The 16,013-nt window shown below is 48.6% G+C and overlaps 1 protein-coding gene across 1 annotated transcript in view; it reads right to left on the reverse strand.

Moving 5' to 3' along the window:
* Positions 1 to 7,010: 7,010 nt before the first annotated feature.
* The window catches only part of STRIP2 (striatin interacting protein 2), a 28,494-nt gene continuing 19,491 nt past the window's right edge, over positions 7,011 to 16,013 (reverse strand). Inside the window, exons 18-22 of the mRNA XM_054177850.1 lie at positions 14,840 to 14,940; positions 12,783 to 12,849; positions 10,982 to 11,086; positions 10,064 to 10,268; positions 7,011 to 8,127 (exon numbers count right to left, since the gene is read on the reverse strand). Of these exons, the coding sequence (XP_054033825.1) occupies positions 7,877 to 8,127; positions 10,064 to 10,268; positions 10,982 to 11,086; positions 12,783 to 12,849; positions 14,840 to 14,940 (729 nt within the window). The 3' untranslated portion in view covers positions 7,011 to 7,876. The remainder of the gene's footprint in view (positions 8,128 to 10,063; positions 10,269 to 10,981; positions 11,087 to 12,782; positions 12,850 to 14,839; positions 14,941 to 16,013) is intronic.

Here is a 16,013-nt window from a genome sequence, read left to right on the forward strand (position 1 = left end):
TCCCAGTCCTTGGATCATCTTTGTGGCCCTTCTCCAAACCCTTTCCAGCCTCTGCACATATTTTTCTGCACAGCAGGGACCAAAACTGAACTCAGTATTCCAGGTGTGACCTGACCAGCACTGGGTAGAGTGGGATAATGACTTCTTTATCTCTGCTGGTGATGCCTTTATTGATGCACCCAAGCATCCTGTTGGCTTTCTTTGCTACAGCAACACATTGCTAATTCATACAAATACAGAATTGTTTTGTTTGGAAGAAACTTTTAATATCATGGAGTCCAAACCTTAACCCAGCACTGCCAGGTCACCACTAACCCATGTCCCTCAACACCACATCTACGTGGCTTTGAAACATCTCCAGGGATAGGGACTCCACCGCTATGCTGGGCAGCCCCTTCCAGGCCTTGACAACCCTAAAGGGGAAGAAATTGTTCCTCATATCCAACCTAAACCTACCCTTGTTCCTTGGAAGAAGAGACCAACCCTCACCTGGCTCCAGCCTCCTTTCAGGGAGCTATAAAAAGCCAGGTCTCCTCTCAGCCTCCTTTTCTCCAGGCTAAACAACCCCAGGTCCCTCAGCTGCTGCTCACAAGACCTGTTCTCCAGACCCTTCACCATCTTTATTGCCTTTCTCTGGACATGTCCCAGCACCTTAATGTCCTTCTTGGAGTGAGGGGCCCAAAACTGAACCCAGGATTCAAGGTGTGGTCCAGTCCAGGGGGGACACTCCCTGTCCTGTTCCTGTTGGCCACACTATTGTTGATCCAAGCCAGGATACTGGTGACCTTCTTGGACACCTGTGGTGGGTTGAGCACATACTGGCTCATATTCAGCTGGCTGTTGACCAACCTCCCCCATGTGCTTTTCCACCAGGCAATGGTGGAAAACCTACGCTGCCCCAAAGCCTGGAGCATTCCCAGGGTTGTTGTGACCTGAGTTGTGATCAATGGGACAGAGTCTAGTTGGAGGCCTGGATCTAGTGGAGTCCCCCATGTGTTGGTACTGGGATCAGTACTGTTCAATATACTCATCAACCACCTGGCTGAGGGAACAGAGTGCACTGTAATTTTACTGATGACACCCCTTCAGACTATGCTGCCATTCAGGGAGACCTGGACAGGCTGGAGAGCTGCGAAGGGAGAAATTTAATGAAATACAAGGGCAAGTACAGAGCCCTGTATCTGGGAAAGAACAACCCCACATATCAATATAGATTGGGAACTGACTGGTTGTAGAGCAGTGCAGAGAACAGGGACATGGGGGTCCTGGTGGACAGAGGGATGACCACAAGCCAGCAATGTGCCTTTGTGACCAAGAAGGCCAATGGCATCCTGCAGTGTATTAGGCATGTGGTTAGTAGGTTGAGAGAGGTTCTATTCCCCCTCCACTCTGCCCTGGTGAGGCCACATCTGGAATATTGTGTACAGTTCTGGACCTCTCAGTTCAAAGACAGGGAACTGCTTGAGAGAGCCCAATGCAGAGCCACAAAGATGATGAAGGGAGTGGAATATCTCCCTTGTGAATAAAGGCTGAGGGAGTGGGGTCTCCTGCTCCGAGGATACTGAAGGGTGACCTCATTAATGTTTATAAATACATGAAGGGTGAGTGCCAGGCTCTTCTCAGTGATGTGTAATGATAGGACAAGGGGCAAAGGCTACAAGCTGGAGAACAGACGGTTCCATGCAAACATAACGAAGAACTTTTTCACTGTGAGAATGACAAAACACTGGAACAGGCTGCCCAGAAAGTCTCCTCTGCATTTTCCTTCTCTGGAGACATTCAAAACCTGCCTGGATGGGCTCCTGTGTGACCTGCTCTAGGTAATCCTGCATGGACAGGAGGGTTGGACCAGATGGTCTTTCAAGGTCCCTTCCAACCCCTAACATTCTGTGAAGGGCAGGGCCCAGCTCTTGCCCTTGTGTGGGTTTGTCTAACAAGACTAGACAAGGCAAAAGGGAAAACCTGAACATAGCTTGGTTTCAGCAACCAGCAAAAGGCACCCACAGAGCTCTGAACGCACAGCAGCACTGCTGGGCTGCTCCCAGCCCATCTCATCCTAACTGTGTAAAGCATAAGCAGAACCTTACGTCCTGCTCCCCACAGGCATAAGAACCGAAGCTGAGGGGAACTTCCCTCACACCCCTCACCTGAAAAAAAAACAACAGAGCTCTCCACAGCCTTTCGCCCTGACACTCAGCCGGTTGGGAGGCACCCAGCCCACAGAGTAATACAAGCACAACCCTTAAGCGGAGCCCACCAGAACCTCGGCGCTGCCTGTGGCGGGCTCGAACCTGGACACTGGTACCGGTCGCGATGCCGGCCGAGGCCTTCCCTCAGGGCCTTCCCTCAGGGCCGAGGCCGCCTCTCACGGCCCGTTGCCATGGCAACCGCCGTCGCTACGCGCCTGACGCACGCGCAGAGGACGATAAGCAACGGTTTGGGCCTTGGCCTTTTTATGACGCAAACACCGCCTCCCCCTTCCCCCGCCCCCTCGGCCAATCGGCTGCCGGCAACGGGCGGCTCGCGCCGCGACCGTTAGAAACCGCAGCGGTCGCCTCAGGAAAAGGGCGGGAAAAGGCTTTGCGGGGCTGAAGATGCTGCCGCCGGCCAGCCCCTTCCCCTCTCCTCCTCCCCCCTCCCCTTTCCTTTCCCCTCCCTTCAGCAAGGCGGGGAATAAACCAAGCCCAATGAGGCCCTAACCCCACCCACCGCCTAAATCACAGAGTTGCTCCGGATGGAGGAGACCTCCTAAGATCATCGAATTCATCCAGGAGCCTAACGCCACCACGGCTGTTAAGCCATGTCCCAGAGTGCCGTGTCCACATGTTTCTTGAGCACCTTCAGCGATGGTGACTCCATCACCTCCCTGGGCAGCCTGTCCCAATGCCTGACCACTCTTGCAGCAAAGAAGTTTTTCCTGATAGCCAACCTAAACCTCCCCTGGTGCAACTTGGGGCCATTTCCTCTTGTTCAATCACCTGGGAGAAGAGACCTACCCCACGGGGCTCCAGCCTCCTTCCACAAAGTTGTAAAGAGCCAGAAGGTCTTCCCTCAGCCTCCTGGTGCAATTTCAGGCAATTTCTTCACATTCTGTCACCTGAGAGAAGAGACCAACACCCACCTCACTCCAGTGTCCTCTCAGGTAGTTGTGAAGAGCGATGAGGTCTCGCCTCAGTACCAGCTGAAGGTCAAAGGGAGGGCAATCATGAACACCAAAATGACCTCCGGCTGAAGGGAGGGAATGGAACTGTGCTGCTCAAACTTGTGGGCAAGATTAGCATTTGGGAGGGTGTTAAAGGAGCATGGGTGTTATTTAGACTTATATGAAAGGAGTATTAATGTTAATTAGGGTGGATTTAGCCTGGATATTAGGAAGAAAATCTTTGCAGTGAGGGTGGTGAGACCCTGGAACGGGTTGCTCGGGGAGGCTGTGGATGCCCCCTCCCTGGAGGTGTTTTAGGCCAGGTCAGGCAGGCCTGAAATCAACCTGGTCTAGTGGGGGAGGTGTCCCTGTCCATGGCAGGGGGATTGGAACTAAATGATCTTTAAGCTCCCTTACAATCCCAAACCTTCTATGATTCTGTTTGTGGGGTAAAAGCTTCCTGTGGAAAGCTGCCCAGTGGGAAAACTCAACAGAGCAAAGCACCAAAGGCACATTTTAATGGAGTCATTGCTAAACCACGTCCCTCAACACCACATATACACAGCTTTGAAACCCTTCCTGGGATGGGGACTCCACCACTGCCCTGGGCAGCCTGGGCCAGGCCTTGACAACCCTCAGGGGGAAGAAGCTGTTCCTCACGTCCAAGCTAAACCCCTCCTGACACAACTCAAGGTAGTTTCATTTTGTCCTGTCACTTGTTCCTCAGGAGAAGAGGCCAACTGGCTTTAACCTTTCAGTAATTTGTAGAGAGCCAGAAGGTCTCCCCTCAGCCTCCTTCTCTCCAGGCTCAACAACCCCAGGCACCTCAGCTGCTCCTCATGAGACCTGTTCTCCAGACCCTGTAAGAGCTTCATTGCCCTCTGTGGACATGCTCCAGCCCCTCAATGGCCTTCTTGGAGTGAGGGGCCCAAAACTGACCCCAGGATTTGAAGTGTGGCCTCACCAGTGCCAGGTAAAAGAATAATGAGGGGTCTTTGGTTGTGGTCATTTTCACAGAGACAGTAAATAGGGGATGCACAGGCATCTAAACAGAGAATGAAATGGCTGCTGAAAAGCGTGTGTGAGAAACAGTATCTTATGTTCCCATACTCCAACAAGTTGATATCTATTTTTTAACAAGTTCATCCTTAATTGTGGAATTAATAAACCCCACTGTCACAGAGATTTGTGTCCTTTCCTTGCAGTACTCCATCTCAGCCCTCTCCTTCTTGTCCTTTTCCACCTCTGTTCCCATGTCCTGGAGAAGAGTCCCTCTAAAATGAGCTTTGTATATCACTGAAAGGAGGAAGGAAGAAAGCTGCATGAAATTAACCAACCAGTTCAAAGGTTGCTTACAGCGGACTGAGAAATTAACATGTGTTTTATATCCCTAGAAAGCAAGGCTAAAAATAGAAGAATCTGTCCTGAAGTCCTGAAGAAAAGGACTTACTGACAGCAAAACATTCTGCAGCCACCTGGGGGCTGAAACAAAAATAGCTCTTCATAGACCACTTACCCTAGAAAGTGAGAATGCTTGAGCATTCCTGGAATTAACAGTCATGGTTGTGTAAGATAACATGTTCCTTCAGGTGACTGCACTTCTGAAAGTTGCCCTGTGATAGGACACAAATTGGAACACAAGAAGTTCCACCTCAACATGAGGAGAAACGTTTTTGCTATAGGGGTGCTGGAGCCCTGGAGCAGGCTGCCCTGAGAGGCTGTGGAGTCTGCTTCTCTAGAGACTTTCCAGACCCATCTGGATGCCTTTCTGTGTGATCTGCTCTAGGTGATCCTTCTCTGGCAGGGGTTTTAGACTTGATGATTTCTGGAGGTCCCTTCCAGTCCCTACCATTCCATGATTCTAAGCTCCTTCTGAAACTTGCTTATGCATCAAAACAACTGTTCCATAATTGCTGTCTCCTGCCTCTTTTGAGATGGTTTTGAGGAGAAGAAATTCCTCACCATGAAGCAGAGTGGTTTTGAACTGCTACCTGCTTGATGTTTGAGAGGTGTGATAGTATTATGGAGTCTTTTTCAGCAGTGCAAGAGAAGCAGCACCTGGAACTGCCTGAAGGGATCTAGAGGAGACTCAGTTAATACAATGCTTTTGAACACTTCACAGAATCCCAGCATGATAGAGGTTGGAAGGGACCTCTGGAGATCATCCACTCCAACCTCCCTGCTAAAGCAGGGGCACCCAGAGCAGCTTGCTCAGCATCACAATGGCCAGGTGGGGTTGGAAGCTCTCCAGACAAGAAGACTCCACAACTTCTCTGGGCAGACTGCTCCAGGGCTCCACCACCCTCAACACTAACAAGTTTCTCCTGATGGAACCTTCTGGGTTCCAGATTGTGCCATTGTCCTGTCACTGGGCACTACTGACAAGTCTGACCCCATCCTCTTGCCCCCCACAAGTCCCTTAGCTCTTGCTGATACTCAAGAAGATTCCATCTCAGGCTGCTCTTCTCAGGTTAAACAGCCCCAGTTCTTTCAGCCTTTCCTCTTCACAGAGATGCCTGGACACTGTGATCCTGGAGAACCTGCTGTGGGTGACCAGGCTTTAGCAGGAGGTTGGACAGGATGATCTCCAGAGGTCTCTTCCAAATCTCACCATGATGGAATTTTGGTTTTGTTTTTTAGAAGTCAGTGGATACATCAGAACAGAACATCTTAAGTCCACCAGGCAGAAGACTTTTCCTCAGCAGACATAGAGTGGATGTGGGCAGGAACCAGAGGTAAGTTTATGGGCTGTTTTGTGGGGCATGTTTTTGTCCTTTAGAAACTAAAACAGGCAACAAGGAAAGTGTTAAATTAAGGTGCAGGAAGGAGAAACTCAATGTTTGTGCTTTAAAAGTGGCTCTGATTTATTTGGAACAAAATCATATCAAAGGTGAGGGGGGTCACTGATCTCTGTCTAGAGACCCCACCAAGGAAACACTCTGATTTTAATTCCACAGCAACCAACACAAATCCTGTCACAACTACTTGTGGGTTTATCACTTGTGCACTCAGTATATTGATAACAGCATAGCCAAGGTGTTCGCCTGCACTAGATTAAGCCAGCTCTTGGGTTTATTGCTAGAGGGAGGTAAAATCCAGGATTCCCTGATAAAATTTTGGAGAGAAAGATGGTAGCTTGCAGGCTGTGAGATAATGCTGAAGAAATCTGGCTTTAAGGTAGAAGAAATCATGGCTTTAAGCTGGAAGAGGGGGGATTTAGACTAAATATTGGAAAGAAGTTATTTACAGTGAGCATGGTGAGACACTTGAACAGGTTGGCCTGGGAGGTTGTAGATGCCCCCTCCCTGGAGGTTTTCAAAGACAGGTTAATGGGGCTTTGAGCAACTTGGTCTAGTGGGATGTGTCCCTGCCTGTGGCGGGGGGGTTGGAATTAGGTAATTTTTAAGGTCCCTTCAAACCCAAATCATAGAATGGTTTCATTTGGAAAGGACCTTAAAGATCATCTGAGCCCCCTGCCATGGGCAGGGTTAGCTCCCATTAGATCAAGCTGACCAAGGCTCCATTCAACCTCTCTCTGAACACTTCTAGGCGAGGGGCAAACCATCCTATGATTCTATGAAACTTCTGTGAAGCCCAACTTGCCTATGCCTGGCCAAGCAGAAGAGACCATCACCCTGCATGGTCCCAATGGCTGGGATTCATCCAGCAGCTCAAGCTGGTGAAGGTTTCCAGCCTGCCTTCAGCTGCCATCCTGTCCTCAAGAGCAGTATCTGTATGGATCTTATAGAATGTTTACAGCTTGATATGGTCTTTGTTTTAAAAGTTATGGACCACAGTGTCTGCTTTTCCTCACATGATGACAACAAAACGTTAACCAAAGCATTTTAACTCCCTGCTTCAAGAGCTGGCACAAGCATTCCTGACAATGAGGTTATTTAATGTGGTATTTAGTGTCTTCTCCAGGGTTAGAAGAGCTAAAGAGTAATGAAGAAACTACCAGGAAACTTAATATTGCAGTAATTATCCTTCAGAAATAATCATATGGAGAGCAACCACCTCTCCAATTCTCAACACTGCATGGCTCACAATCTTTTTACTCTAACATGTCAGGAAACAGAGGGGCAGAGGGAAGTGGAGCAGGGAAACTCCATTGGGATTACTGCTCCTGGTGAAGATGCAAGCCTTGGTAAATCAGATTGTCTAATCGCCTCGGGGACAAGAGGTGATGACATCTCCTTTGGCCATATCAACCAGTCACCTCTTATTGAGACTATCACAGGTAGTGCCAACATTGTTTGCAGCTTTGTGAGGGAAGCATCAGGGCAGCTTGATCATGGCAAAGGTGTGTTTGAAGCACACCAGGAGCCATCACTGAATAAACAACACATCAGGTATGGTGTGAGGCATTGGGAGAGATGAAAACCCTCCACAGCTGAGAGACTCTGAGAACATACATGTGGAACCAAGCTAGGAGACAGACCTGGTCTCAGAGCTCTCAGACACTGGTGTCACTCTGCAGTAAAGACCAGACAAGCTCCCTTTTGACACTGGAAGCTGCTCCGTGGCCTCTGTATGTCCAAGGAGTCACAGGAAAGGGATGGCCTCCAAGAAGATGGCAGCTGCATACTTGAGGGTGTCTTGGTAGATACAAGAGGCTTGGTCTCTTTGGAAAGGCTGTAGAACACCTAGGTACAACATAGTCTTCCTTTCATCAGCCTGTAGCACCTTGAATCCATATTGAGGTGGGATGGAGAGCAGGCAAATGTATTGCTCTCACTGGTAGTGCAGCAGCTCTTCCCAGCGAATGGGTTGGGAAAACACCTCCCGCTCCAGCCAGAGCTCATAGGAGTAGTGAAAGTCCTCAGGGAGCTCCAGCCGCTGTCCCAACACACTCTGCAGGCAGTTGTCCACTGGTGCAAACTCTGAATCTTGAGGTTTGTCATATCTCCGGCTGTTGAAGGCTTCAATGTTGGCTCTCAGGGTGCATTCTTCAGCCTGGAAATCCCATGGTCTGGCATCAATATCTACAGTGAAGAAGAGACCAAATCACTGGAGGTCTTCAAGGCCAGGTTGGACGAGGCCTTGAGCAACCTGGCCTAGTGGAAGGTGTCCCTCCCTGTCCATGGCAGAGGGGTTGAAACTAGATGATATTTAAGGTCCCTTCCAACCCAAACCATTCTATGATTCTATAATTATGTCACAAATAACTCTGAGAAGGTTTGAGCAAAGGAAAGTATGAAGATTATACAGCCACCTTGTAAACACTTAACCATAAAACCCAGAATGATCTCCTGAAAGTTGGCTTTGATGAGCCATCTCTATAAAATCATCATTTGCTCCATCAAGGGTCAGTTAATTAACCATCAAATCTCACTCGAACTCAAGGGAGGGTAAGGTCTGAGCTGAGAATCCATCCAGATAGACAAAGATAAAAATAAACACTCCAGGAAAAACCCTTCCAGATCATGCTTGTGAAAGCCAAGAGCTGCCCTGGCAAATTGGCCAGGTCAAGATGCAGCCTCTGCTAATGGTGACTTGCACAATTGAGTGCTGGTTAACTCTTCAGGGGAAGTGGGACACACACAATTTCTTCTTTGCATCTGCCTTAAAATCTCACAATCCCAGCATGGTGGGGTTTGGAAGAGACCTCTGGAGATCATCCAGTCCAAACCCCTGCTAAAGCAGGGTCGCCCACAGCAGGTTGACCAGGATCACAATGGCCAGTTGGGTTTGAAATCTCTCCAAAGAAGGACATTCCACAGCCTCTCTGAGCAGCCTGCTCCAGGGCTCCTGCACCCTCCGAGTCCACACACCGCTTCTGATGGAACCTTCTGCGTTCCAGTTTGTGGCCATTTCCTCTTTTCCTGTCACTGGGCACCACTAGTAAGAGTCTGGCCCCATCCTATTGCCCCCTGCCCTTTAGATATTGATAAAAATAAATCTCAGCCCAGAGAGACATGGACCTGTTGGAGCAAGACCAGAGGAGGGCACAGCAATGATGGGAAGGCTGGAATCCCTCTGCTGTGAGGCCAGGCTGAGAGAGTTGAGGTTGTTCAGCCTGGAAAAGAGAAGGCTCCTTGGAGACCTGGTAGAGTTTCAAGACTTGAAAGGGAAAGCTGGGGACAATTTTAGCAGGGTCTGTCATGACAGGACAAGGGCTGATAGTTTCAAACTGAAAGAAGGAGACTTAGACTGGAGAGAAGGAAGATGTTCTTCACTGTGAGGGTGGGGAGACCCTCTTCCAGGCTGCCCAGAGAGCTGGTAGATGCCCCATCCCTGAAACCATTCCAGATCAGGTCATTTGGGGCTCTGAGAAACCTGCTCTATTTGCAGGTGTCCCTGATGACTGCAGGGGGGTTTGACTAGATGACTTTGAAATGTTCCTTCAGCCCAAACCAGTCTGTGATACCATGATTCTAAAATTGCTTTATTGTCACTATTGCCACATAAATTCACTTGTTACAGCAAACCCTTGCTCCAGAGCAAGGGAGCCTTCTTCTGCATGTAGTGTTTAAGCTATTTAAGCTACCCAAGGCAGACAAGTGTCCCAGAGCTGTATCCTTTTAGTGACATCAAGAAGCCCTGCTGCCACATTCATTCCCATAGGGTCCAGTCACACACAAAGGCAGTGGCAGGCTATAAAGTCCCATAACAGAAGGAAGGTCCCTGGTCTTCCCACACTTTGATCATCTGGGGAACTCCACCAGTCCAAGACTGGAATTATTTTAATTTAAATTACATTTGAGTCTTCTGAATTAGTGCCATGGTGGTACCATGACTACCAAAACTATACAAGTCTTCAAGAAATAGATTTGAGGTTTTACAGGTGAAATTAAATATCCCCACTCCTGACCCAAACAAGATTGGTTCCTCACATGTCATAGGACAAATGATACCAACCCCACCATGAGATGATTTCAGCTCCAGACATGGAGAAGCTGCTTCCCTGGCACCACTCACCATTGCCATAGGCCCAGTCGTCGTTCATGCGGTGCCGCACCTTCTGGTAAATGGCAGACATGGTTTTCATGTTGCTCTTCCTCCACTGGCGCCCCAGGTATTTGGTCTGGATCTTCAATAGTTTGAGGACGTAGAGCTGCATCATGGCCTGCTTCACCTTCAGAGCTCGCTTCAGTATTGGGGCTGACTTAAAGACTACCAGCATCTGCCAAGAAATCAACACAAATTGATGCAACATGTTCAAGAAAGTCTGTCTTTGGACACCAGCACCTGGGTGTGTGGTGTATCCCATGTGGGTAGAACATCGAATCATAGAATGGCTTGAGTTGGAAGGGACCTCAAAGATCACCTAGTTCCATTCCAACACCCCTGCTGTGGGCAAGGACACCTCCCTCTAGACCAGGTTGCTCAAAGTGTCATCCAGCCTGGTCTTAAACATGTCCAGGGATGAGGCATCCACAACTTCTCTGGGTAACCCATTCCAGTGTTTCACCACCCTCATTGTAAAGAACTTCCTAATGTCCAATCTAAATCTACCCTGCTCTGGTTTCAAACCATTGCCCCATAGAATCAGAACCATTTTTTTTGGAAGATACCTTTAAGATCATTAAGTCCCACCATTAACCTAGTACTGCCAGATCACCACCAAACCATGTCCCTCACCAACACATCTCCACAGGTTTAAAAGCCCTCCAGGGATGGGGACTCCACCACTGCCCTGGGCAGCCTGTGCTACAGCTTGACAACCCTTTTGGGGAAGAAATTGTTCCTCAACTACCTAAACCTCCCCTAGTGCCCCAGCACCACCTGAAGAAACTCTCTGCAGGGATGAAGCCTGCAGTGCAGGTACAGGGACACACTTGAAGTGCAACCCTGGCTGCTGATGACAAGTGTCAGGGAGATGGGACATCACCTTACCATCGTCCTTGAGTGTTTCCACTTGGTCAGCTTGTTGAGGATCCTCAGCAAGTTAATGCAGGAGAACAAATTTCTCCAGCAGAACTGGTTGTTGTCTCCAGCTTCCTACAATGCAGAGAAGGAGAAGCTGTTCACCAGCACCACCACAAAGATATCATTCTGCTCAAGGATATCCTGCTTTGCTTTTACTCTCTGCCCAAGTCTTATTTGTGATGGAGAGAGAGCAGTGGAGCTACCACCCCACTTGGGTTTGTAGAATGGGTTGAGTTGGAAGGGACTTTAAAGATCATCTACTTCCACCCCCTTCTGCTATGGGCAGGGATGCCTCCTACTAGACCAAGTTGCTCAAGGCCTCATCCAACCTAGTCTTAAACACTTCCAGGGATGAGGCATCCATAACTTCTCTGTGCAACCTGTTCCAGTGTCTCATCACCCTCATGGTAAAGAACTTCTTCCTGAGCAAACACATGCCAGGGATGGCGACTCCATGCCAGCTGAAGAGGCAAATGTGTCTCAATTACCAGGGCATGTTTAATTCCTATTAAATCCTCACTTTCATGGGTGTCCTCCCCAAAACCACCACACTTGGTGAAATTCAAGATGTTTTCTTTATATTTTCTGATTAAATTTGTGTCCTCTGAGGCTAACCACCAACAATGTTCTTCACAATGAGGGTGGTGCAACACTGGAACAGGTTGCCCAGAGATGTGGTTGAGGCCCCATCCCTGGAGACATTCAAGGTCAAACTTAGTGGAGCCCTCAGCAATCTGATCTAGTTGGAGATGTCCCTGCTTACTGCAGGGGGGCTGGACAAGATGACCTTCAAGGGTCCCCTCCAACCTGATATATTCCGTGATTCTGTGATGTAGCAGTTCTGTGATGGAGCAGAACGATTGACATTGTCATTTAATGTGACAGGTCCCAAAATGGGGACTAGACCCTACTAGGAAAGGGAAACTGGGAATGTTTTTCCTCAAAAACTCAAGTCTTCTACAGCCATAAAGACTGAGCCATGAGGATTAGCAGGAGCTGTCAGACTGCTTTCAGAGATGTGTCACTAGATGTCCCCATTGGGCCAGGATACAGTCAATGGGAGGCTGGCCAGGACACCTAGTTACCTCCAGTAACCCATGATCCAGCACAAAAGAGGCAATGATCCCACTAATAAGGAGGGACATGATGCCCAGGAGCTCTCACTCCAAGCAAGCACTCAAGAAGAGACAAGAAGCTTGGTGGAAAGGCACATTCATAGATTCACAGAATGGTTTGGCTTGGGAGGAACCTCAAAGATCATCTAGTTCCAACCCTCTGCCATGGGCAGAAACACCCCCAAATAGACCAGGTTGCTCAAGGCCCCATCCAACCTGCCCTTGAACACTTCCAGGGAGGGGGCATCTGCAGCCTTCCTGGGCAACCTGTTCCAGTGTCTCGCCACCCTTACTGTAAAGAATTTCTTCCTAATGTACAGTCTAACTCTCCCCTCTTCCCATTTCAATCCATTCCCTACATGAAGGGATTAAGGCACTCTCACATGGGACAGTGGTGGAGGACCAAGCCAGCTTACTGGCCACATATGATGATCCCACACCATGCTTCAGAACCAGTTTGGCTTCCCTGGGTGACCACAGCCTTGGAGGGACTTTGGCTGATAGAAACCAGGTAAAAATATTTGGTTTAATGACTTTGAACTTTCTCCAGCTAAGTTCGCAGCCCATCTGTCCAGTTTGTCTTGATCAAAAGTCCTTCCTCATCTTCTCACCTGCAGAAGTACTGGTTTGAAGGACCCCTTTTGGTTGCTTACCAGGCTTTCTGCTGTGAGCTCAGGCAAATCACAGACTGTGCAGTGTGGATAATCCAGGACAGAGATGCTGTGGAAGATAGGAAGGGATGGTTTTGTTAAGAACCAGGGAACATAAAAGCAAATTTTAGGATGATCTAAGTGATGATGCCAAACAAGCTGTTACACCTTCCCTGCTCCTGGGGTTGAATCACAGCGGTAGAGCTGCTTTTGGGTGGGAACAATCCCATCTGCACGCTGGGTACATAAACCTGGTCTAGTGGAAGCTGTCCCTGCCAGTCCTAGGGATTTGGAACTAGATGATGGTCAAGGTCTCTTCCAGCCCAAACCATTTGATGCATCTGTGAAATAGGTGGCAGCTGGTGCCACGTGGATGTGGATCCTTCCTGCATTTCCAGCTGCACAGATAGGTTCCAAATGGGCTCCCAGCTTCTTCATAGCCTCACAACTCAGCCTAATAAAGCATGTCAGTCCTCTTGGTCCTGAAGCAGATCCTGGGTGCTTTAACAAGGACTCCAAGGATTTGGGTCCATTAAGACATGGAGGGAGTTGCCCAGAAAGGTTGTGGATGTCCCATCCCTGGAAGTGTTGAAGACAAGGTTGGATGGGGCCTTGAATAACCTGGTCTAGTGGAAGGTGTCCCTGCCTGTGGCAGGGGATTATAATTGATAAAGGTCCCTTCCAACCCAAACCAGTCTATGATTCTGATTCTATGATACTAAAAAAGCAGAAAACAAAACCAAACCCAACCAAGCAAATCTTAGAATCATAAAAATCACAGAATTGTTTTGGTTGGAAAAGACTTCCAAGATCATCAAGTTCAACCCTTAACCCAGCACTGCCAGGTTACCACTAAGCATGTTCCTCAGCACCACATCTCCATGGTTTTCAAAGCCCTCCAGGAATGGGGACTCCCCCACTGGCCTGAGCCAGGCCTCAATAACCCTCTGGGGAAATACTCTCCAGTAGTTCCCTGTCTCTCTTGAACTGGAGAGCCCAGAACTGGACCCAGGACTCCAGATGTGGCCTCTCTAGGGCAGAGTAGAGAGGGAGGGGAACCTCCCTTGACCTGCTGGCCATACTCTTCTTGCATCCCAGGAAACCAAGGGCATATTGTTGGCTCATGGTGAACTTGTTGTCCACCAGCATTCCCAGGTCCTTCTCCACAGAGCCATCTAAGGACCAACAGTGGAAATGTTTATCTGGAAGAGAATTACTTTCTATTTTTCCACATGGGCCTTCTCACACAGACATGCCCACCCCATGCTGGAGACACACCAGCCTACACATACAGCTGAAGAACAACTAAAAATGCCTATCAAAAAGCAAGAAAAAGGATCTTTTCTTTGTTCCAACAGCAACATCTCCTGTGGCACTCTCCTCCAAATGGGGAAATGCAACTCAGTCCTTCTGAGAGGTGAAGGACTTACGCTCTTTCATTTTCCACTTTGATTTGTAGTTGTCCAACCAATCCCTACATGGACTCCAAATGGGACTAGTGTCCTTCTCAGATCAGAAGAAAAAGGCAATGACAACTCTGCAGAACTTGAAGAAGTCAGAAAAGCTGAATTATAGCTATTAAAACTGGAAAAGACTTAGGAGACTCTACCCCCACCTAGTCACCTTGAAGCTGTGGCCCACAGATACTTTCCAGGTGTCCATATAAAGATGAAAACAAGTCTTCTGTTGGTCAGGGAGATTCATAGAATGGTTTGAGTTGGAAAGAACCTTAAAGATCATCTAGTTACAACCCCCTGCCATGAGCAGGGACATCTTCCACTAGACCAGGCTGCTCAAGGCAATCTGATGCCCTGAGATGAAATGGGACTACAAGACTTTTAGTACTCCAGTGAGAAATTTGGAATCCTTACATCCTGTCCTCATTAAGCAGAAGGGATTTGCTCTCTTCCAACATATTCCTGTGATGGAGAAGATACTGCCCCAAGACCACACTAGGGTCCAGAAATGACCTGGTCCCACCACATACTCATGTGTCAGGGTTCTTCATGCACAAAGCCTCCCTCCTACATCACCTCTCTCTTCCCCAGAAGTGGCTGTACCTGTTTTTAGCAGTGATGTAAGACATGATGTTCTGGTTGAAGAACTTCAGAATCAGTGGGATGCAGTTGGCAAACACCAAATGTTGGGACACGTACTCAAACTGAGAAAGAGACATGAAATGGGTCAGCATTAGCTGAGAGCATCAACTGGGAATGGAACCCCCATCTCCAGCTGAAAGCAAAGCAGCACACAGCATCTCCCACCAATTATGGAAGTAGTTTGGGAATAGTTACACCTAATGATGGCTTCTCAAGGTAAAAATCTGTGGCAAACCAGTAGATGGGGAAGAGGGAGGGACGTGTAGATATGAGATGAGAAAATCCAGCTCCTATTCTACCGCACAATAACCTTAGACCCTGGGAGAAGTTCCACCTAAACATGAGGAAGAAATTCTTTAATTTAAGGGTGATAGAGCTCTGGAACACACTGCCCAGACAGGTGTTGGAGGCTCCATCTCTGAAGACATTCCAAACCCACCTGATTGTGTTCCTCTGTGTCCTTCTTCTGGTGAACCTATCTTGGCAGGGAGGCTGGACACAATGATCTCTGGAGGTCCCTTCCAACTCCTACCATTCTGTGATTCTTATCAGCTTTAACTGAGAAAAACCCACTCCTAGAGAATCCCAGAATCCTAGCATGATGGGGATTGGAAGTGACCTCTGGAGATCATCCAGTCTAACCCCACTGCTAAAGCAGGGTCACCCATAGCAGCTTGCCCAGGATCACAATGTCCAGGGGGGTTTGGAATCTCTCCAGACAAGGAGACTCCACAACCTCTCTGGGCAGCCTGCTCCAGGGCTCCACCACCCTCAAAGTCAAGAACTTTCTCCTCATAGAACCTACTGTGTTCCAGTTTGTGACCATTACTCTTTGTTCTGTCACTGGGCACCAATGGAAAGAGTCTGGCCCCATCCTCTTGTGCCCCACAGGTCATTTAGCTCTTGCTGAGCACTGAGAAGATCCCCTCTCAGGCTGCTCTTCTCCTGGCTCAACACCCCCAGGTCTCTCAGCCTTTCCTCTTCACCAAGATGCTGCAGGCCTCTCAGTATCTTTGGAGCCTCCACTGAACTCTCTCTATAGAGAGATGTACTTTCATGCATGCTTTTAATTTCTCTCCTTCTCTAAATACTAAATGCTCTGGGTGTGTAAAGCTGCATGATACAACCAACCTCT

Source organism: Dryobates pubescens, chromosome Z, assembly GCF_014839835.1.
Source record: "Dryobates pubescens isolate bDryPub1 chromosome Z, bDryPub1.pri, whole genome shotgun sequence".
NCBI lineage: Eukaryota > Metazoa > Chordata > Aves > Piciformes > Picidae > Dryobates > Dryobates pubescens.